The sequence below is a fragment of the Muntiacus reevesi genome, chromosome 2, assembly GCF_963930625.1.
Source record: "Muntiacus reevesi chromosome 2, mMunRee1.1, whole genome shotgun sequence".
NCBI lineage: Eukaryota > Metazoa > Chordata > Mammalia > Artiodactyla > Cervidae > Muntiacus > Muntiacus reevesi.
Window position 1 is genome coordinate 64,033,582 of NC_089250.1, and position 23,396 is coordinate 64,056,977.

General features: G+C 42.5%; 1 protein-coding gene across 1 annotated transcript in view; it reads right to left on the bottom strand.

Annotated features, from left to right (window-relative positions):
• Positions 1–632: 632 nt before the first annotated feature.
• The window catches only part of NDRG3 (NDRG family member 3), a 61,117-nt gene continuing 38,353 nt past the window's right edge, over positions 633–23,396 (bottom strand). The window contains exons 8-16 of the mRNA XM_065921947.1: positions 22,701–22,787; positions 20,938–20,994; positions 12,639–12,742; positions 11,319–11,384; positions 11,150–11,201; positions 7,283–7,330; positions 4,620–4,655; positions 4,481–4,532; positions 633–2,224 (exon numbers count right to left, since the gene is read on the bottom strand). Coding sequence (XP_065778019.1) covers positions 2,043–2,224; positions 4,481–4,532; positions 4,620–4,655; positions 7,283–7,330; positions 11,150–11,201; positions 11,319–11,384; positions 12,639–12,742; positions 20,938–20,994; positions 22,701–22,787 — 684 coding nt within the window. The 3' untranslated portion in view covers positions 633–2,042. The remainder of the gene's footprint in view (positions 2,225–4,480; positions 4,533–4,619; positions 4,656–7,282; positions 7,331–11,149; positions 11,202–11,318; positions 11,385–12,638; positions 12,743–20,937; positions 20,995–22,700; positions 22,788–23,396) is intronic.

Genomic DNA, 23,396 nt, shown 5'->3' on the forward strand with positions numbered 1-23,396 from the left:
GGACGGTGCTGTCAGGAACTCAGCACGGACACCTGACCTGCCCACGGGCACTGGTTTTCTGTCCTCTACTAGGAGGGGCAGGGTCGAGTCATTTTACAAGTACCTCCCACAGACACTGCAACCTGGGTGTACAGGTAGCCACTGCCCCTGGATCATTCGGAACTGATCTGGGATAGCCACCCCCCTGGAATTATTCTTGGGGGGCACGGTACAAAGAGCCCCTTCTGGAGAAACATAGTCTGGTCTGTTGGTGGAGCCCTGGTAGGTGGCTGCGGATTACTGCACGAGGGGTGGGACGCGGCAACCGCGCACGAAGGGCAGAGCTGAGATGCTGAACGCCTTCCTGAGACCTCAGCTTCTCCTCCATTACAAACCACACGATCAAGCTTCTTATGGTTTTTCGTCTGAGGGGAATACAGGTGTGTCAGGTGGACTCAGGGTTCAATCCCAGCTGGCTTACTGGCATGATGATCTCGGGCAGATGATTAATCCCAGGACTTAGTTTCCTCACTGTAAATGGATGGTGTCGCTGGGTGGATAATCATCAGGTATGTGGCCCAGTATGAAGCCCATGTGCAGTCCCCACCAGAGCCCCAGGAAGTGGCTTGAGAGAAGTCACACCAGCCACTGGGTAACAATGAGACATATACAGCTTTATTTCGTCATCTGTAAAAAGTCGTACTCTGGCAGAGTGATGCATTCCCTATCTGAGCAGAAAGCGAATGCTATGTCTGAAAAGCCCCTTCCTAGGACTGAAATTGTGTAACCCTGAGCTGACATCTCTGTGCTGTCAAAGCGGGACCCTTACTGGGTGGCAACTGTTTTCACACTCCTCCTGGAGACACTCTCTGGGTGGCTGTGACCCCCTCATATAGCAGCAGACCAAACACAATTCTACCTGGATGGGGTGCCCTTATGGCCCCTTCCCTCTTACAAGAGGGAGTTCACAGGATTAACTTTCTGAGAAATGGGTTCTATCTTTCATTTAGGCTCCATTAAGTCTTCTGAAATTAAGGTTATACTTATAAAGCATCATATTATGCTGTCTGTTCCTCTCTCTCCAGCCATTTTCTCAACATCTATATAATTTTCAGGCCATACTTCTCCCTTCTGGGGGGATGGAGAGATGGAGAGTTCTTCTCCTGGGAGGCGCCTCCTTCTGATGTCTGGTGTGTGGCATCGGACACTGCAGAGAGACCAATTTTGCTCTGACAGAGCAGAGGCCTGGAATTTCGTTTTCCACCTTCCTGCGCTAAGAGAGTCTAATAATTAAGCCACACTCATTCCTTCAGAAAAATGCCATATTGCATCAGAATGTCATTGTTCATGGGCTTCTAAGAGAACATATCCCTTCCTTTTATTTGTAAGATACATGAATTCAATTGGACAGGAGAAGGTGGCTGGCCACCTGGTCTGCTTCTCTATGTAACAGGCTTCCTTCTGTTGGTCATAATCAACTGTCCAAACAGGAATTATGATTTTCTACCTTCCTCAGATCTGCTCTCTCCTGAAGTCACTTCGCAAATCTTGACCATCAGTAAGGAACCGAAAGAGAATGTAATGGCCTACTCAACCTAGAAACCTGTTCTGCATATTTCTCCTAAAAACACCACTGAAAATGCAAAAAAAGAGTCCCTTTTTTTGTTTTTGTCTGCAGAAGCTCTACAAGAAAGCATGTCTAAAATCACAAAACTATGCACACACAAACACAGACACGCGTGCTCACACACATACGTCAGGATCAAAGAATCTTAGATACATAGTTGGGAAAGCACAGGGAAAAGCTGGTAAGAGAAGATATGGAGATCGGATCAGCTAAAGAGGCTGGAATGTTACAGAAATGGCATGGAAGTGGTTCTTGGTACATACAAAAAGGGGGGTGGGCAGGCAGAGAGGATGATAAATCCAGGATACCAGAAAGAGAGAGTCAGTGGCCATGCAGGAGTTAAAGATAGATGCCAGGTTGCTGGATGAAGTGTTATATTATGGAGTGGCTGTTTGAAGGAGGATGGACTTGCATGGTCCTGGGGAGGAGCATTTGCTTAGCAGGACACCTCCATGGTCTGGTGTCTGTCCAGAACATCAGGGGACTCAGAGGATTCTTGAGTTCCGTCTGACTGAGTGCTGGCAACAGATCGGCTGAAGGCACTTTCTCCAGAGCCGATGCTACTTGAGGTGGAGTGGGTTCGGGATCGGGCGAGCCGGGTCATGCTGGCAGATGGGACTGTAAGAGAGAACGGAGAGGACTAGAGGATAGAGCTGTGGTTAAGCTCAGCTAATCCAGAAGTTTCACCAAAGGCTTTACATGTAGCTTTCCCAACCCATCATCTAAGGTGACACCAGGACGAGACACAGCCATCCCACTTTGCTCTAGGTGAGGGGCTCTAGGCAAGGCTGCTTTAATCCTCTGGATCTGGCTGAAATCTCAGATGGTTCTAGTCTATAGCAGAACAATGGGTAAACTAAGTGCAGAGTATAACCTCTTAGATATGCCCATGCCATCAATACAGTGATTAGGAAGCAGGCTTTGGGAACCCAAACAGGTAACCAAAACCTGCGATGCATGCAAGACTAAACCAAAGAAAGACAAACCACACCACACAAGTACGAAGGTGTTTCACACACACAGTGCAAGCCCGATATAACAAGACTACCATCCGTGTCCACAGGTGACCCTTGCTACCTGGGGAGGAGACATGTAGGCAGGTGAGGAGCAGGGAGGGCAGGTGGGCCTGGAGCTGGCCTCTGCACAGGCACTGAGGTGCAGACTGACTGCGAGAAAACCCACCGGGGGTCTATTTAAGTCAGACGTCTGTTGTGCCACTGCTCTGGCTCTAAGTCCTTCCAGCTTGGCTAGGAAAGGGCCTAACCTGGCCTACATCCCTGCCTGTCCTTCTAGTCTTAGAAGGAGCCACTCCTCCAGCTGTCATTTCAATGCCAGGGTCAGAAGATGTCAGTACCTGCATTCTCCGGGCATAGGCTCCGACCCTCGTAATTGAGAACCCTGTGTCTGGGAGTTAACTCAAGGATCACTCAGTAGGTGGTGGTGGTGGAAGAAGGGCTCCCTGTGAAGTTTCAGCTGCTGCTGTGACCCTGGCTGTTACAACCCATCCCTTTACTCCTGGGGGACCAGGGCTGGACCGGCAGGCTAACTCTCTCGGGGCACAATGAGCCGCGTTCTATCGGGCTCTCACTGCACAGGGAAACCACGGACATGCTGCGGGCAGCCAGTGCAGCCAGGAGAGCATGGCTGGGAGGCGGGCGCGGGGCCAGCACAGAGGAAGGTACCTGACTCGGTGCTCAGGTGACTGAGCTGCACATACGGGACTGGAAGCAGGATGGACACAGGAAAAGGCAGGTTAGTGACCCAAGAGTGCCAAGTGGTAAACTTGGCTACCTGGCAGACACTGACAGAACAAACTAAGCCAGGGGTGAAGTTTTATTCTAAGGTCCCAGAAAGGAGGGAAGGCCAACTGATGCTTCAATAACATCTCGGACGGTACTTCTCTCAACTAATCAAAGGCAACTGCTTTTCCCTCACTATAAACAGCCAACTTGCCTGGATGAACTGCTTCCTAGGAAAGGAGAGGGACTTCCGCTCCTCCCAGAGAGCCAGAGGGACAGGGGTGTGGGCTCGGTTGGTAGTGGCTCACAGATGGGGATGACACGGCCACTCCAGACGAGACATACACGGGCTGCCTGCCAGGTACAGGGCTGTACCCAGGGGTCCAGCTGCTGCCTAGAGCGGCTGCCCAGGGGTTATTAATCACACTGACACCAAAGACAGGAGAAAAATCACCCTACTGGATACAGAGCTCTGTACCTGGGTAGAAGGGTTTTTTTCCTTTTTTAAAACTCCAAGAAAGGAGACAGTGAGGATCATCCTGGGACAAATGAGAAAGCTCAGGGGTCTCACAATACAAGAGACCAAGACGGTGGCACATGATACGACACATCCTTGGATTCACTCTGAAACACTGCAAGTCTGTCTCCTGTCGGGGGCAGACTTCACTGATTTAACTTGTTTCTCTAGGCCAGGAGTCATCCATCTAAGTTCAAATGGAAGTAACAACCTCAGATTCACAGCCAGGACTGCCGAAGCTTCAGTGGTTGAACATGTGGACTCTGTAGTTAGACTGCCAGGGTTTGAATCATGGCTCTGCAGCTGAATTGTTATCCTGAGAAACATGCTTAGCCTCTAAGCCTCAACTTCCTCTTCCATAAAATGGGACTAATAGCAGAACTTACCTTTTAAGGTTAAGAATACAGAGTGCCTGGCACAAAGTAACTGCTCAGTAAGCATTAGCTCATCTTTGTATATATGCACAGAATAATCTTTCATAAAAAATTTTGGTTTCTACTTGGCTTCAGCCTGGCTAGCACAGAGGTTATGCCCTGAGAACTGAGTGCTCCTCAGATGCCAAAATGACCCCATTTATCAATAAATCTTGGTTAGAATAGAAAGTTGTATACTACTCACTGTAGCCCATTCCCTGCAAAAAGTACTTGAAGGCCTCGGTGAGCTTCCCAGGCTAGGGACACAAAAGAAAAAGCTATTAATCATTGCACGGACAGAGAGCTGAAATCAAATGGGTGCTTTTTAAAAAAAGTCTCCTTACCTGAACTACTTGGGGTAGTCCACCACAGTCTGCCATCTAGAAGGGAAAAACATATAAGTCACCTGAGAACTGAATACACTTAAGGGAAATGCTCTGAATATCCAGGGTCCTGTCAAACAGGACAGAGTCAAATTTTAGGTTCCTTAATTCAATGTTTAACTGCACCCCAGTGTCCATCTTCTCAATGCACTCTTTTTGTTTTTTAATTAATTTATTTATTTTTGGTTGCACTGGGTCTTCATTGCTGCACTCATGCTTTCTCTAGTTGTGGAAAGCGGGGGCTACTCTCCAGTTGTAGAACGCAGGCCTCTCATTGCGGTGGCTTCTCTTGCTGTGGGCTCTAGGGTTTGTGGGCTTCAGTAGTTGTAGCGCACGGGCTTAGCTGCTTCATGGCATGTGGGATCCTCTCAGATCAAGGATTGAACCATATCCCCCCTTCAACGGCAGGCAAATTCTTTACCACTGAGCCACCAGGGAAGTCTGTCCTCAATGTGCTCTTATACACAGACCTAAATTCTAGCAATAACTTTGGATATAATTCTGAAAGATTATTAACTGTTTATTAATCAGTAGTGCAGGGCCTGGCTTTCAGGTCCATGTCAGGAATTTTCCACTCAAGTGATAATAAAGTTAACTACTACTTTGGTTCTGCCTCTACCTGGAGGATTTACTTTCAGAGTCCTCAAGCAGTGTGACACCTACTTCTCAGGGCACCAAACTCTTGAAAGTTCCCTCTCAACTCTACACTGTCTCCACTTCATGACTAAGGGGAGGTCTACGATCAGGCACTGATGCTGCATTCAGCCAACCTGCTTGGTCAGCCACTTTAATTTCACTGCTGGAAGTGACGAGGCTCTCTCTCACTTCATAAATCTTTACACACTGATTACTGTCATCTGCACAAAAATTTCTAGAGTAGGGCTTTGTTATCATGCATGGGAATAACCACGAGGGCTTATTATAACTCCAAGTTCCTGCCTGAGGGATTCTTATTTAATAGCTTTGGAGCAGGGCTCAAGAACTTGCATTTCTAACAAGCCCCGGAGATGCATACTCTGCCAATCCGCAGAGGACGCTGCTTCTGGGGCACAATGGTCAATCATAAGGCCACCTTCTTCCTTCCACTTGTGAGGTTTCCCACACTCACAGAGTAGCGTATCCAGGCACATTTTAGAAAAGAGACAGGAACCTCAGGAAACCTTCACTAACATGAAAACTTTGAGGCTGGACTGTTATTCTGCAGATGGGAATGCCACAGGAGGCACACAAATCTGAGGTTAATAAGGAATAGTCAGTTACCTGAAAATTCTAAGTATAAGATCAGGAACAAACATTTAACCTGATTTAAGTATAAAACAGACTTAATTAGCCCAGGCTGTTATTTTCATGAAGTTTAGGAGTCAAAATATGATTAGAATCAGTAAAACAGTTCTCATACGCAGAGACAGTACTGGAAAGAACTATTTCCGAGCTGGATACCTATCAAACAGAGAATGAACTCCATCACGCTGCTGTGGGATGGGCATTTCTGCCCAGAAATAAGCACACCTGTGGCTACTGTAAAGTTCAGTTCTGCACTTTTAGAAAACTGATTCAAACCTGCACTGAAAGGCTAATCTGAAACCACATACTTATAAAAAAAAAATTTCATGTTTTAACTAGTTCATCAATCACCTGGACCCTAGAACACTCTGAGTTTTGTCACATCAGAAAGTTAACCTCGTGTTTTATTTCCAGGAACTATGGGCTGCTTACAGTGGCAGCACTCCCCTTTTAACTGCACTTCAAAGAAAAAGAGAAGAAAGCAGAGGTCTTTCAGGCTGAGAAAGCAGCAGTAAGCAACATAAGTTTAGCACTTAAATATACTGTAATACAAATTCAGACCAGGAGGTCAGGCCCTTAAATATTCCACTACAGGCTCCAGAAAACGCATCTACTCTCATTGTGACAATGCTACTGGAAAACTTTCTTACCCATACAAGGGAATTTAGCTTATAAAGAATTTCCATCCATTATCTAGTATTTCACAACATTAAATAATGCTTATGAAGTTTTCAATGACACAGGAAGATGTTTACATGTCAAAAAGTTGAGGAAAACAGACACAGGGCTAGAAAGAGCCTATAATCTTAATGATTTAAAAATGAATAGGAGAATAAGAGGGATTTCTCCAGGGGTTCAGTGGTTAAGAATACCCCTTCTAACACAGGGGATGAAGGGTTTGATCCCTGGTCAGGGAATTGGGTTCCCACCTACTGCAGAGCAACTAAACCTGAGCACCACAACTACTGAACCCATGTGCTCCAGAGCCTCTGCTCCACAATAGAAGAAGTCCATCCACCGCAACGAAGACCCAGTACAGCCCCTCACCACCCAGGAAACAAACCAATATATATATATATATTTTTTACCAGAGGGTAACCCCTGTGGGTGGCAGGATTAGGAGTAATTTTATTTTATTCTTTCTATATTTCCACTCTTTTTTCTATTTTCCAATTTTCTATACTGAGACTATATTCAGGAAAAAAATTTTTTTTTTAAAAAAAGAGAATGAGGGAAAGAAGTTTTCCTTGTTTCTGGGCAACTATTCCAGAAATAAAGTGATCTGAACCACATATAATTTACTCACTAATGGCTGGCAGTGAGGAAAGGAAAAACATTACCTTTAGCAAAGTTGTATTTACAGGATTCAGGCGAGAATTGCATTCAACCTAAAAAAAAAACAGGGAAAGACAATTTTATGAACTGCTAAATACAAAATAGCTTGGCACATGGAGGATCTTTCAAGAAGCTCAGCTGGGAGAAACCCAAGTTTTGGTTGAATCAGTCAAAGAAATTACCAAAATAAAAAATGGGAGATATATTTACATGATATACTTTATATCTTGTATTTCTTAGTAGATCTAAAAATCTGGCTAAGTTCGTTTTCTGGATCCATTACAAGTAGAGTCTTTAAAAGGGATCTTCCCAACCTGGGGATCAAACCCCTGTGTCTCCTGAATTGCAGGCAGATTCTTGACTGCTGAGCCACTAGGGAAGCCCAAGGCAGAATGAGAGTACTTGAAAACTTCACTTCTGAGCTGAGTGAGAATAGAAAGATAAACAGGATTTCTACAGCTAGAGTAAGAAGGGGTGGGCATTTGAAGGCTTCCAGAGTCAGAGGGAAGCAGAAGCAAAGACCCAGGGGATGCAAGGTGAGTATGCTGGGCATGTGTGGGGTTACAGAGACCAGCATATGGTGTGAGGATAAACTGCAGGGAGAGGGTGAGAAAACTTGAGCTGACTGTGGAAGGCAAGAAGTCACAGAGGGTTTCTGAGGTGATGGGATGTGAATTGTTTCAGGAAAATAACCAGCAGTGGCCAGTATGACAGACCACAGAGGCAGCGAGTCAATTAAGGAGTCGTGAAAATTACCTAGGCAAGAACCAGTAATCCAGCTGAATGCTTACTCTGGGGATGGCTGATGGGTGGGTACTCAAAACTTCTAAAATCAGTGGATGAACTAAAAGCCAGGATCATCAAGTCAGGGTTTTTTCTTTATACAAATGCCAATGCAGGCAGTAAACGTACATGTTTACTTACTACAGAATATGCTCTAAAAGGCAGAATGTAGGACTTCCTTGTTAGCATACTCGGTAAGAATCCGCCTGCCAATGCAGGGGACACAGGTTCAATCCCTGGTCTGGGAAGATACCACATGTTGCAAAGCAACCAAGCTTGTACGCCATAACTATTGAGCCCATGCTCTAGAGCCCATGAGCCACCGCTAATGAGCCCCTGTGTTGCAACTACTGAAACCCAAGCACCTAGAGCCTGTGGTCCACAACAAAAGAAGCCCATGCACCACTAGAGTAGACACGCTCTCTGCAACTAGAGAAAGCTCGAGAGCAGAAACTAAGACCAAGCCCAACAACAACAACAAAAAAAGAAGAATGTAGAAACTTGATCCCTAAATGCCAGGCAAAGTGCTGAGAACACACTAGATATACAATAAGTATCTTCTAGAAGAATGACTCTTAAGTCTGTATTTAATATAATAAAGCATGCTTTTTTAAAAATATTATTTAATATAATAAAGCATCACTTTGTAATTTCTGTAACTGTGCAAGACGAAGGCTCAGTATCTAGCAGGCCAAGAACAATGGTTGGTTTTTGACATGTCTACTTTCTCCCCAGGTCCAACTGCTAAGACTCCAGTTCAATTCAGATGCTCAATCGTGTCTAACTCTTTGTGACCCCATGGACTGCAGCAGGTCAGGCTTCCCTGTCCTACACTGTCTCCCAGAGTCTGCTCAAATTTATGTCCATTGAATCGGTCATGTTACCTAACCATCTCATCCTCTGTCGTCCCCTTCTCCTCCTCCTTTTCCATCAGGATCTTTTCCAATGAGCCACTTCTTCACATCAAGTGACCAAAGCACTGGAGTTTCAGCTTCAGCATCAGTCCTTTCAATGAGCACCCAGGACTGATCTCCTTTAGGACTGACTGGCTTGATCTCCTTGCAGTCTTACTAAGAATCCATCTTATTCATTTTTGTATCCTCCAGAAGCACTGAGCAAATATTTGTTGTTTAGTCACTAAGTATGCCCAACTCTTTTGTGACCCCATGACCAGCCAGGCTCCTCTGTCCATGGGATTTCCCAGACAAGAATACTGGAGTGGGTTGCCATTTCATTCTCCAGGGGAGTCTTCCTGACCCAAGGATTGAACCTGCATCTCCTGCATTGGCAGGCAGATCTTTACTGCTGAACCACCAGGGAAGCCCACTGAGCAAATAGAAGCAGCTCAAAAAATGATACTGAATGAATAAGTGAGTAAGAATAGCTAGAGACTAGAACTTGTGGAGTTTCTTCCTGCTCTTCCACACATGGACAGCCCTCTAATCCCTACCAATTCAGGGGATAAAAGGCTCTGGCAGGGGAGTTAATTTTGAATGTGTCTAGAAGAACATCTAGTTTGTGGTACAGATGGCATTTTGAAGTTATTCTCTATACACACTGAAAGTATGGAATCAGAAAAAGACCATATATGTATGGCCAACTTATGCAATCTTGAAAAATAATTGGTAACATTACTTTAAGTCCATGTAATTTTAGAAAGACAACTCAGCATCATTAGAAAATTCTCATTAAGGATATTTTCTATAAACAATACTATTTTTCTGTGTTAAATACACATGTTCATGAAAAAATGTTTTTGATAGATATTTTATATTTATGTTTTATATCTATCAAAAACATGTATCTCCACCTTTTCAGCTAAAGAAGGTGGCCAAAGAAAAGCAGATAATTTTCATGCAGAAACTTAAGTTACGTTATATATATGGGAAAGACAAGAAAATGATAACAGACTTATGAAAAACTGAAAGCTTCATGTGTAATTAAAGAAGTGCAAATTAAAACAGTGGGATGCCACTTTTTAACCAAATTAACTACTAATAATTGAAAAGTCCAGTGGTGAACAGCATGCTGTGCAATAGGCACTCTCCTACACTGCCAGCAGCAACACACTATTATATCTTTTCTGGAAAGGAATCTGGCAAAAGGCATTAAAAACCTTACAAAGGTTTATGATTTTTTTTTTTTTAGGTTTATGATTTTTGACACATGATTTCCATCTCATCCCAGGATAATGATCAAAAATTCAGACAAAGATTCTGTATGGATATTCAACGGCAACATTATTAATGGTGCACAATCATAAATATTCAAGAGAATGAAGTTATATAAAGAGGGTGTATTTACAAGACTGAATAGTGTACAGTGTTAAGTAATCAGGTCCCCAAACCTTGTATATTTAGTATCATCCAAACTATGTTGAGGGGCTTCCCTGGTGGCTCAGTGATAAAGAATCTGCCTGCCAATACAGAAGATGTGAGTTTGATCCTTGGGTCGGGAAGATCCCCTGGAGAAGGTAATGGCAACCCTCTCCAGTATTCTTGCCTGGGAAATCCAATGGACAGAGAAGCCTGGCAGGCTACAGTCCATGGGGTCACAAAAGAGTTGGACATGACTTAGTGATTAAATAACAACATCTATATTGAAGAAAAACATGGTGGCTTGTCTTCGGGATTGTGATTTTTTTCCTCCAGTCCTTCTATTTACCAATTTTCTACAATGAACACATTATTTTTACCAATGTGCTATGTACTTGAGAAAGAGGTAAGAGAAAAGTACGCAGGCTCTCAGCAACCTTCCAACCTGCTGAAACGGTTCCAGATTTGTGGTGACTGCAGAAGGCCAAGGCTGTCAGAAATCTGATGATAAGCAAACAGTATTTAGTGGTACTACCTGCCACCGAATGAACTGTACCATATAAAACAGTCTGGGCGCTATTGATCCCTTCTGATGAAACTAAGTGATCAATGAGGAATTATTTTTCCAGATTGGATAACAAAGCACAAACCTGATATGTATAATCAGAAATAACGAAAACTAGTATCTGCCAACTGTTTCCAGTACATCAGCAGTGTGCTACAAACAACTTATATTTCATCTTACTCAGCTTCACAATGTCAGTACATACTTACCACAGCCTCAACTGCGGGTGAACTGTCACCTACCACCAATAAAGTAGAGCACCTGGGGGAAGGCAAACAAGAGGACACTCAGCTAGGAGCACACATACTCCACAGAACAGACTTCATCTATCAAAGGCAGGTGTATTTAGCAACTTAGCGGGCAGATCGAGAGACTTACTTTAAAGTCTTTGATTTGTTATCATTTTGTCCCAGAATGGGTCTTTCAATCTCCAGGTCTTTGCGTCTAGAGAGGGACAAAGTAAACAATGCACGTTTCAGGTAAAGTCATGGCAACTCAGGTTATTTCCTGAAAACTCAAAGGTATCAAAGAATCTGGAAATTATCTTTCCTTCACACCTGACAAGGGAAGAGATTTTATAGCTTTTGTTCACAAGTAGCCTCGTTAGTGGCATCCTGAGTGGAACAGAGAAGGAAAAAGGAACTCGGCAGGATGCTGAAAGGAGGCAAATTTAAAACTTAATAGCAATGCTGTTGAAATCCTCAAGTCCTAAGTGTCTAATTTTCCAATTACTTTACAGGAATAATTTTTTAAAATATTTGTTTTTATTTTATTTATTTGCCTGTGCTGGGTCTTACTGGCAGCACATGGGATTTTCAATCTTCTAAGTTGCCACACGTGGGATCTGCAGTTGCATCACACAGGATCTAGTTCCCTGACCAGGGCTCAAACTTGGGACCCTGGAATTGGGAGGGTGGAGTCTTAGCCACTGGACCATGAGGGAAGTCCCTAGGAATAATTTAAGGGGAACCTTTTAGGGGAACTATTTTCCTGGTACTTACAGTTTACTGTAGTATTTAATATCCTTTCTGATTTCAGCTAAAAATAAGGAGGCTCTGTAATACAGAGGAAGAAGCTAGAGAGACTGGATTCAATACTTGCCTTGCTCCTACTGGCTGTGTAACTCTGGGTAAGTTACAGCTGACCCAATTCCTCAGTCTTTTTCCATATAACCAGGAAGCTAGAAGGAGCTAACATTTTCACTGGAGAAGCTGGACCCAAGATAAGAATCAGGCTTCTCTCAGTGACTAGGGGAAATGTGACAACTTTGGAAACAAAAGAGAATTTACTACTGTTCACGTTTCACTTCTGCCTGATGACAGAATATCAGCAGAGAGAGACTGAATTTAGGTCTCAAACTTCTATCCTTCTATCCTCTACATGCATTTTTCTGTGTCACCCAAATTGTGTGTTTTTGTGTGTTTACATAACTTTTAGGTCCTTTTGGTCTCAAAACATATTAAAAGTACAACTGGTAGGTGAATATGCCTGAAACAGCATTCAGTTCATTCATTCTTGAAAGCTGTTTTCATATCTATCTGAAAGCTCTTCCTCTTCCACTATGGTGAAAGTGCAAAAGTAACCCCATCACACAACATTGTAAGAAGCAGCTTACTTCCCCTCCTGCTTCTCTCTTAAATATCCATTAGCTTCTCAGACCTCGTCTGCATTTAAGTGAAGGAACAGAAACAACGGTACCCGTTATAGGAACCCAGGAAGAGCTGTAGGTTTTCCTGGTTGATATCTTGGGCAATATGCAGTCTGTAGGTCTGAATCAGGTCCAGGTTGGCCTGCAACTCTTCCTAGAACAATGAAAAGACACAGGTGAACTTCTGAGCTACAGTACAAATCTATCTTGTTTGGTTTGCATCCTCAGTGCCCAAAGCCAAAGCTCCCTGCCCATTATAGGAGACGGGGCAGACCCTAGGGCCTACTAGGGCCCTGGTAGGTTGAATGGCACCATATTCTGTGCTGGATGAGGGCTCCAAGGAGTCTATGATGGAAAAGGTTGGTAATCCAGTCAAGCACAAAAACCTGGGACTGTGCTGTGAATCCTCTTCTCCGAAGCACAGTGGAAACTGCACTCAACCTGGATTCCAGTACTAGATGTAAAACTGAGGTTACCTCACCATTTGGAACCCTAATTTCCTTATCTGTGTTTTATTCATGCTCTGCCACTTTCACAGAGACAGTGTCTTGTCTGTAAAATGAAGATAATAACCAGTTACCCGACAGGGATGTTTTAAAGATTAAATAAGAAATGCTAATATGAACTGTAAAGTATAAAATAAATGGAAAGTAACACTTCTCTTATCAGTCATAAATCTGCATCATTAACTTCTCTATATTTTCATCAATATAGTGGGTGTAATATCTATTTATATACTATTATTTAATAATATACACTCTAGAACTGCATATTATATTCCATTAATATTTTATTAAGTCAATTTATCATTTATTTACCAATATTACAGGGTTTTTTTTGAGGCAGTGGAGTTTATTTATAATATTACATTAGTTTCAGGTGTACCACATAGTGATTCAAAATTTTTATAGATTATGTCCCATTTAAAGTTATTACAGGGACTTCCCTGGTAGTGCAGTGTCTGCCTGCCAGTGAAGGGGACATGGGTTAAATCCCTGGTCTGGGAAGATTTCACATGATGGGGGGCAACTAAGCCCGTGTACTACAGCTACTGAGCTCTTGCTCCAAAGCCTGTGCTTTGCAACAAGAGTAGCCCTGCTCGCTAAAACTAGAGAAAGTTCCTGCATGCAGCAACGAAGACCCAGTGAAGCCAAAAAGCAATAAATAAAATTATTGTAGAATACTGACTATAAGCCCTGTATAAAATTCAAGAGAAACAAGAGTCTATCAGTGAAAAGAAAACTTCCCTCCTTACTACCCATTATCCAATGATCCTTATTCTCACTGGCTTTATCTGAGGCCACTAGAACCAGTTGCCAGGTTTTTGTATATATAAGTACATATGTACATATATGGACATACACATACACCAGTAAATATGGACAATTTTAAGCAGAAGGAAAAGGGTTTACACTAGAGGAAAAAATATATCAGGGGGAGTGAGTCAGTTAATCTAAAGCAGTGTGCAAAGTTCACCACCAGCAAGCCTTGTGGAGAAACCAAGGGAAGGAGAACTTGTGTGAGTATTCTCACTACTACACGGGGACAGTGAGCCAAGAGTACAGTAGGAAACTGACCAGAATCAGAGTGTCCCTGAAGCGAAGGGTCCGGGAGCCATTCCAAGGAAACTCGATAAATGAAGATATTAAGAAAAGTGGACAACAAAGGAACCACATTGCAATCAGAGATAAAATGACCTCTACAGTTCCCCCTTCAAAGTCTGAGGAGGAACTTGAGCAGAAGTTTCAGATAAAAAAGGGGCAGAAGTAAAAGGGGTAAAACTGGCTTAAGTGCTAACGAAACTCCCTTGGAAAAGCTGTTATGTGTAAATTGCACCCCATCACTCACATTTCTTTAGAACACAAACTGTAGTGTGCAGACATACTATTCTGCACTGAGGTTACTCCTTATCAGGACATATGGGGCTTTCTCATTTATTTATAGTTTTCCCACACCCTTGCTAGTATAAATGATTACTCTTTTTGACTTCTGCTAATTTGACAGATAAAAAGGGGTTATCATTGTATTTTTATTAGTGAAGATGAGATCATTAATGTATAGTAACCTTATATGCTTCCATTTCAAAGCAGTAACACATGCATTCACTTGTTTAAATTTTAAATGAACTCATCAGCCTTGTGACAACCTCTTGTCTGTGGCTGCACATGTTTTTTTTTTTTTGCACATGTTTTTAATTAAACACACAATAAGTATATACTGTGAGGATGTTCTTACTGTACAGAAATCATTATAGTAATCAAGACACTGTGCTATGGGGATGTGTGTATGTGTGTGCTCAGTTGCTCAATTGTATTCAACTCTTTGCAGCCCCGTGGACTGCAGGCCACCAGGCTTCTCTGTCCATGGAATTTTCCAGGCAAGAATACTGGAGTGGGTTGCCATTTCCTTCTCCAGAGGATCTGCCCAACCCAGGGCTCGAACCTGCGTCTCCTTGCATCTCTTGCACTAGCAGGCAGTTCTTTACCACTGCACCACCTGCGAAGCCCTTCTGTGATACTGGCATAAGGCTAGACAAATATCAGTAAGATAAAAATGAGCCTTCCAAAATAAATCCTTACATTTATGGTCAACTGGTTTTCAACGAGGGAGCCCAGACAACTCACTGGACAAAGAAAAGTCTTTTAATGGTACTGGGAAAATTGGATTTTCAAAGGAATGAAGTTAGTGTCCAACTTTACACCACGTGCTCAAAACAGACCACAGACCTAAATGTTAAGAGCTGTAAGTATAAAACTCTAAATAGAAAGGATAGTTGTAAATCTTCATGACTTTGGATTAAGTGATGGTTTCTTAGATATGACACCAAAAGTACAAGCAACAAAAGAAAAAATAGCCTGGACTTCATCAAAATTAAAACCTTTTGTTTCAGGTAGAAAATAAACTGGTTACCGGGGCCACGGGATGGCAAACAGATAAACTGGAAGACGGGGATTAACACACACACACATATTTCTATTATATATAAAGTAGGAAACTAATAAAGGCCTACTGTATAGAACAGGGAACTCTACTCAACACTCTGTAATAGGCTATATGGGAAAATAATCTAAAAAAGAGTGGCTATATAGATATATGTATCTAACAGATTCACTTCGCTATATACCTGAAACTACCACACCACTGTATATCAACACTATACCCCAACAAAAACGAAATAAAACAAAACAAAAAGGTACTTTCATTAGGTTAAACCCAAATACATAAAATAAATAAATAAAAACTGTGCTTCAAAGGACACCATTAAGAAAGTTAAAAGAGAGACTTTCCTGGTGTTCCAGTAGTTAAGAATCTGCCTTGCAATGCAGGGAAGGTGGTTGATCCCTGTCAGGGAACTAAGATCCCACATGCCAAGGAGCAACTAAGTCTGTGTGCTACACGCAGAGTCCATGTGCCATAACGAAAGATCTGCAGGACGTAACAAAGATCCCACATACCACAACGGAGACTTGAAGCAGCCAGATAAACAGTAAAAAAAAGAAAAAAATTTATAATACAGGGACTTTCCTGAAGGTCAAGCAATTAAGAACCCAACTTCCAAAGCAGAGTACGTGGGTTCAATCCCTGAGGAAACCAGGATCCCCAAATGCTGTGGGGAAATGAAACCTGTGAGTGGAAACTAGAGAAAGCCTGTGAGCCCCAACGAAGAGCCGACACTAAGCAACAAAGACCGAGCACAGGCAAAAAATAAAAACATTTTCCGTTTGCCAGTCCTTTGTTTAAAATTTAGCACAGGAGTCACTGGCCCAAGGTCTCAAGAATTCTCATAGACTAGCTATCACCACATCCTAGGCCCAGGTTCTTCCCATCCAACTGCAGTTTCTGTAGCTTCTGCAGCTGTTCGGACCTTATTTTCGACAAATGTCTCCCCCATCTGGTGAATGGCTCTGTGGACAAGTCAGGGCCCTTACCCTCTGGGCAAGTTCCTTCACAGTTGGCCAGCTGTACTTTCTGTGGAAACCATTCCTCCTGTGAACAGGCCTCACTCTTAGGCGTGCTGGTGGGGGCTCAACTAAGTCCTCAGTTCCTTCAGTGTTCACATTTCCGTGGCCTAAGGGGAGCTGTTGTTCAGTCGCTAAGCCGTATCCAACTCTTTGCAACCCCAAGGAGTGCAGCACGCCAAGCTTCCCAGTCCTTCACTGTCTCTTGGAGTTTGCTCAAATTCATGTCCGTTGAGTTGGTGATTCCATCCAACCATCATATTCTCTGTCCCCCCTGCTTCTCCTCCCCTCAGCCTAGAAGTAGCTGCTGTTTTTCCACCTGCTACTTTTGGACACCTCAAAGTCCTTTTTCACCTCTTGAAGAAGTAAGCCACCTTCTACTAGTTGATATATTACATGAAATTTTCTCTACTCAAAACATGTAGCTTCTGTCCCCTGATTGGGCCCTGGAAACAGCCCATAGGATGGAGAAAGTGTGACCTGAAGGAGGCTGAGATGAGTGTCACCAGGTCTTCTGTATGGCAAGTCCTGATTCTTGTGCTAAAATATTTTTAAAAGGCAGACCAGGAACTTCCCTGGCAGTCCAGTTTAAGACTGTGCTTCCACTGAAGGGGTGAGAGTTCAATCCCTGAACAAAAGCCCCTCGTGCAGCGCAGCAACAAGAAAAAAATGGCACTGCTTTCCTGCTACTATCACCTTAGAGTGTCCCCCGGTATTCTTTACTTAAAAATTTTAACACTGTTACTTGGTAAAGGAGAAATGCATAGAAAAAGAAATCTGTCATGGCTCAGTTCTGAATAACATTTATATGCTAGTATAAATGTTGGAAATTTATCTAATCCAAATCATGTTATATTGGAAGGATGGAGTAGTAGAAAACATAAATGAGGGACATGGTGTTGGTGTATGTGTGAATATGAGACAAATCATCTTTCATAATGGAATGCCAAAGATAATGCCTACAACTGAAAAACCAACAGGTGGAAATACATGCATATTTAAAGAGACAGAGGCTAGACAACTGAAGAGAACTGAGGCTTATGTCCAAAAAGACACATATAAGAAGGTTCACAGAAGTTTTTTATGGAAGAAAAGCTATGACCAACCTAGACAGCATGTTAAAAAGCAGTCACATTACTGTGCCAACAAAAGTCCGTCTAGTCAAAGCTATGGTTTTTCCAATAGTCATGTATGGGTGTGAGAGCTGGACCATAAAGAAAGCTGAGCACCAAAGAATGGATGCTTTGGAACTATGGCGTTGGAGAAGACTCTTGAGAGTCCCTTAGACTGCAAGGAGATCAAATCAGTCAATCCTAAAGGAAATCAGTACTGAATATTCATTAGAAGGACTGATGCTGAAGCTGAAACTCCCAACACTTTGGCCACCTGATGCAAAGAACTGACTCACAGGAAAAGACCCTGATGCTGGGAAAGACTGAAGGCATGAGGAGAAGGGGACGACAGAGGATGAGATGGTTGCAGAGCAAAACCAACTCGATGGACATGAGTTTGAGCATTCTCCGGGAGTTGGTGAAGGATAGGGAAGCCTGGCGTGCTGCAGTCCATGGGGTCACAAACAGTCAGACACGACTGAGCGACCGAACTGAACTGACTGAAGACTGTCCATAGAAGCTTTATTCATAATAGCAAAACAAAAGCAAAATATTGGAAATAACTCAAATGCTCAAAGGAACATTCATGGTATATAACAATGGACTGCTACACAGAATCTAAGAATGAACTACTGATGCATACGAAAACAGGTTTGAATCTCAAAGACTATACTGAGCAAAAGAAGCTGGGCCCATTAGAGGGTACACTACGTAATTACATTTATATGACGTTCAAGAACAGGCAAGATAATCTATAGAGGTAACAGAACAGTGAATACTTGTTTGGGGAGGGGAATTAGTGATTAGGAAGGGGCACGAGGGAAGCTTTTTGAGATGACAGAAATGTTCTGTATCTTGATTCGGTGATGGTTACATGACAGCATGGGCTTCCCAGGTGGTGCTAGTGGCAAAGAATCTGCCTGTCAATGCAGGAGACATAAGGGATTCGGGTTCAATCCCTAGGTCAGGAAGACGCCCTGGAGAAGGAAATAGCAACCCACTTCTAGCCTGGAGACTCCTATGGACAGAGGAGCTGCCAGGCTCCATAGCGTCACAAAGAGTCAGATGTGACTAAAGTGACTTAGGATGGATGGACGTGAGTATATGTATAAAAGATCACTGAGATGTACTTATACTTGTGTCCTTTATTAAACATAAATAATACCTTAATTAATGAGGCAAAACCCAAAGAATCTGCTAAAAGAATTAAAGTGGTTACCTCTAAGAAGCAGAAATGGGGTGAGTAACAGATTCTTTGTATCAAGCCCTGCAGAACTCCTCTGCTCTAAAATGTATGTGGGGACTTCCCTCGTGGCACAACTGATAAGAATCCACCTGCCAATGCAGAGGACATGAGTTTGATCCCTGGTCTGGGAAGATGCCACATGCTGCAAAACAACTAAGCCCGTCTGCTTCAACTCCTTAAGCCCATGCTTCAACAAGAGAAACCATCACAATGAGAAGCCTGTGCACCACAACAAACTAGCCCCCGTTCACTCTAGAGCTAGAGAAAGCCCGCACAAAGCAACAAAGACCCAGCAGAGCCAAAAATAAAGAAATAATTTTTTTTAATGTTAAAAATATATATGTGTGAATTTGTAATTGTGCTGAAATACAACCTCAATCAAAGAAAAAACTATGGACTTTGGAGTGAGCCTAATTTGGATTCAGACCGCTTGCTAGCTGGACAACTGTAGCAAGTTATGTTCCCTCTCTGGCCCTGAGTTTTTCCATCTTAAAGTAAGTTTAATAGAACCACGTGAAAAAAAGAACTGAATTTGTGCCTAAAAGGTACTTGTCAAGTACTTTACACAGAATGAGTACTCAGTACTCATGTTAATTTTCTCCACACTGACCATTTTCCTTTAATACATAGGCGACAGTTGAGCATGCATTATTCCTACTTATAGTTTTCATCCCAACTCCAGATACCTCGCAGCTCTCCACACTCATTGCTCATTCATTCCCTCCCTCCTTCATAGGTCATCTGTGATGCTGTTATTTATAGCAAGAAATATATACTTGGTCTTCATCCCCCTCCTGGCAAGGAGCTCTGATAAAGAATCTTTTTTGGTTAATGATGGGATTTTAGGAAAGCCCCTAAGTAACTTCTACACGGAACCAGTCCCTGTGAGTAGGGGGCTGGAACTTTCAACCCTACCCTGCCCTTCTCTCTGGGGGCAGGGGTGTAAAGGAGGTGAATATTGAACTGACTGCCACATAATCACGTGTCTGTAACAAAGCCACCATAAAGCCCCAAAAGACAGGTGTGGGAGGGCTCCAGGTTGGGGAATGCACGGCCACTCGGGAGACGGGCATTCCAGAGGACAGGGGAGCTCCCTGCCCCTTTCCGTGCAACTGCTCTGGGCATCTCTCTCATTCAGCTGGTCCCGAGCTAGGTCCTTTTATAATAAGCCAGTCTAGTCAATACAGTGTTTCTCTGTGAGCAGCTCTAGAAAACAATCTGGACCCAAGGAGGGGGCTATTGGAACCTCTGATCTATAGCGGGCTGGCCAGAAGCACAGGTGACCACCTGGAGTGGCTGAAGTGGGGGAAGGGGGAGCAGTGGCGGCGGCTCGGTGACTGGCACTCAGCTCTAATCTGCGGGATCTGACCAATATTCAGGTAGACCGTGTCATCGAGCTGAGCTGCAGGACATCCAGCTGGTGTCTGAGAATTCTTTGGTAGTGTCAGAAAAAACACAGTGTAATTGGGACAGGAATTCTGTTACTCAACTCACTTTCTCTCTGAAAAGAGGACTGGGGTCCTGACCTCTTTCACCCAACAGCTATCCACATAATTGGCATTTCCTCTATAGACTTCAGTTTCTTTACCATAAAGACATGGGATTTGAACAAAAGGTTCTTTTAGCACTAACATCTGTGGTGTCTTTTGGTTTGTTTTTTATTTTCTCTGAAATCTCTATTTCTGTGCAGCCCTTCTTTGCAGACCTCATTTTGGCTCCAAAGAAGCTTGGTGAGGCACGTGATGTCGTCAAACAGGAACAGATGGCGTGCAGCTTACAGGGAACGGGTTGGGGGTGGGGTGGGAGCTGCCTTCTCTCATCTCTCTAAACGCCAAGAGCCGGGTGCCACTGAGTTAGTGCCCTCCCCTGAGTCTGGCCTTTGGTGGGCGCCATGTGCATCTCCCGCGGCACTGAAAGTGTTAACTCACTGGAATCAAGGGAGTTCCAGGGAACCCTTTCTTTCCTGAGGTGAATAAGACTTTACACACAAGCCAATAAACACACCCCTCTTCTGGCTGGAATAGGCACTTACCTGCCCAAAGTGATGAGCCAAAATAATGTCCACAACGTTGGTTGTCAAGCCCGAGAGCTAAAAAGATAAAAACTTTGTGTCAAGAGAGTGAGCATGGGTAAAATTTTATCAGTCTGTCCACTTTATTAGTGCACTTTCTTGTAAATATGCTAAACTTAAAAACACAAAAAATATAACTCAGTGTCACACATTTTCATGAGATAGTGGTCCCAAGAAATCTGAGAACAAGAAAGAAGTCAGGAAAAAACAAAATCTTCCTTCTAGGGTAATAATATGGCCTACTCTGAAATAGGCGGCTAGAAGAAATGCTGGCTGTTACTTCTTTGAGAACGTGGAACCTAGAGCTCACAACTATAGCTACTTAATTTCTACCTGTGTTTCTGCATTTACACTGGGTTTATGCCTAATAAGGTAGACTTACAACCACTCCCAAGTCATCCAAAAGAAAAAGCAATTTTTTTTTTCTTTCCTCTAGTTTTTGCTATCTTCATTTCAAGGAGTGGGAGGAAACTGCTATGTTTACAGAATGTTCTTGCGTTTTGAAAGCTTTTCTCTTAATTTTCCCCACGTCAAAGCTATGCACATCACAGTCTAATAAATACATCAATCTGTGTAAATCTGCAGCCTGTTAGTCTATTTTCAGAAAAATTTCCAACTCACATTATGTTGCTGATTTCCCTTAAACCTTCTCTGTTGATTTTAAGCTCAGTTCCTACTGTGGACTTGGTGCAGAGGTAAAGTACTAAGTTGGGGGTGGAGATGGAGAAGAGGAGATAAGGGAGACAGATGCGGATATGGGTGGAGCAGGATCAAGTAGTCCCGGAAAGATGGAGTAAGAAAGAAGCCCAGAAATCTTCACCTGGGTTATCAATGATCCACAGGTTATAAATTAAAGATAATTAGAATAACCTATTTCATTTCATCATTTAATATTTAATATTCTTCATGTCATTCTAAAGCTTTATAAGAATGTTTACTAGATTATATCATGTTATTAAGAGTGTTCATATAAGTTTTAATGTACCACATACTAGACAGGAATTAGAACAAATTTGAAGTCAGCTGTAAGAAAGAATTTCCATAATATCTGGCAAAAGCAATGTTGATATATTTCATCCAAAGCTAGGAAATACATCATTTCTCTGGAAGTTAAAGGTGGGGAAGAACAGATAAACTTTTCAAAATCTGGCGTGCTGGTAGATGGAACAGTTTAATATTTTAAAATGCAAAGCAAAATTAGGAAAATATAGAATATATAAAATAAAAATAAGAATCATCTGTAATGCTATCAAAGATGTAACTACTAGTAGCATTTTTCTTCTTTTCTTATGCATATATGTATTTTTAAAAAATTTTATTGTTTTTTAAGCATGAGAATTTTCTCATTTCCCTAAACAACAACAAAAAGAAACCCATAATTTTTCAGTTGCATAGTATTCCATTCATGACTGAGACTCACAGACAATGATGAATGAAAGAAGATATGAAAGAACACATCTTCTATTATTCTGAATATATAAAATCAATCTATGGTAATAGATACCAGAATAATGGTTTCTTTTTGGGAAAGGGAGGAAGTATTAAGGGCAGAGTTGGAAATATTCTGTATATTGACTGAATGGTGATTACATGTGTAAATATTCATATCAAACTGTATACTTAAGACTTCTTGCCCTTAACTGTATGAATGAAAAAATAAAAAACAGACAAGCCATTTTGAGAAGGGACTAAGGGATGAGCCAAAGGATACTGCTTGGTCTTACTTTGGAAGCTGCCCAGTCAATCCAGCCTTTAGCACAAGGGTCGACGTTAATGAGCACAAGACCTTCCACAAGTTCTGGATGATTGAGCTGAAACGAGACAAAGAGAACAGTATGAGAGCCCCACTCTCAGCTTCTTCTAAAACTACTGGAGAGTGGTTATATTAGTCAACTCTTCCTAGGCCTGGATGTCTCAGATTTTAAAAAAAGTTCAGAGAGGTGCTAGGGAGGATATTTAGAAAAACAGCTCCATAAATCTAATTCAGCATGTGGAAAACCAGCTTCCTAAATTGACATCAAATGACCTTGCTTTGCAAGGATCTATGGGGGAGATGGTTTTTACTTCCACAGCAAAGGATGGCCACAGCTATCTCCACGGCTGTTTAGTTCAGGGTGGGTCTACCCTCCTGGGCAGGGCCCACATGACATAATGGGCTGTTAAGGCTTAGACTGTCCCCAATAGCGACTTCTTGTTTTTTCTAAAACTACATGAAGAGGTAATACCACCTTCAGAAGATTGTCCTATCACCCAGGAGGCATTTGGGAAAAATCAGTAAGAACATTTCCATATAAACTAAAAACTTCCCAGCTTACTTTTCCCCCTCTGATTATGCTCACTATAGAAAATGTGATAAACAGAGGAATTATGAAAAGCAGAAAATAAAATCTCATTATTATCTAATTACACATCATCAATTT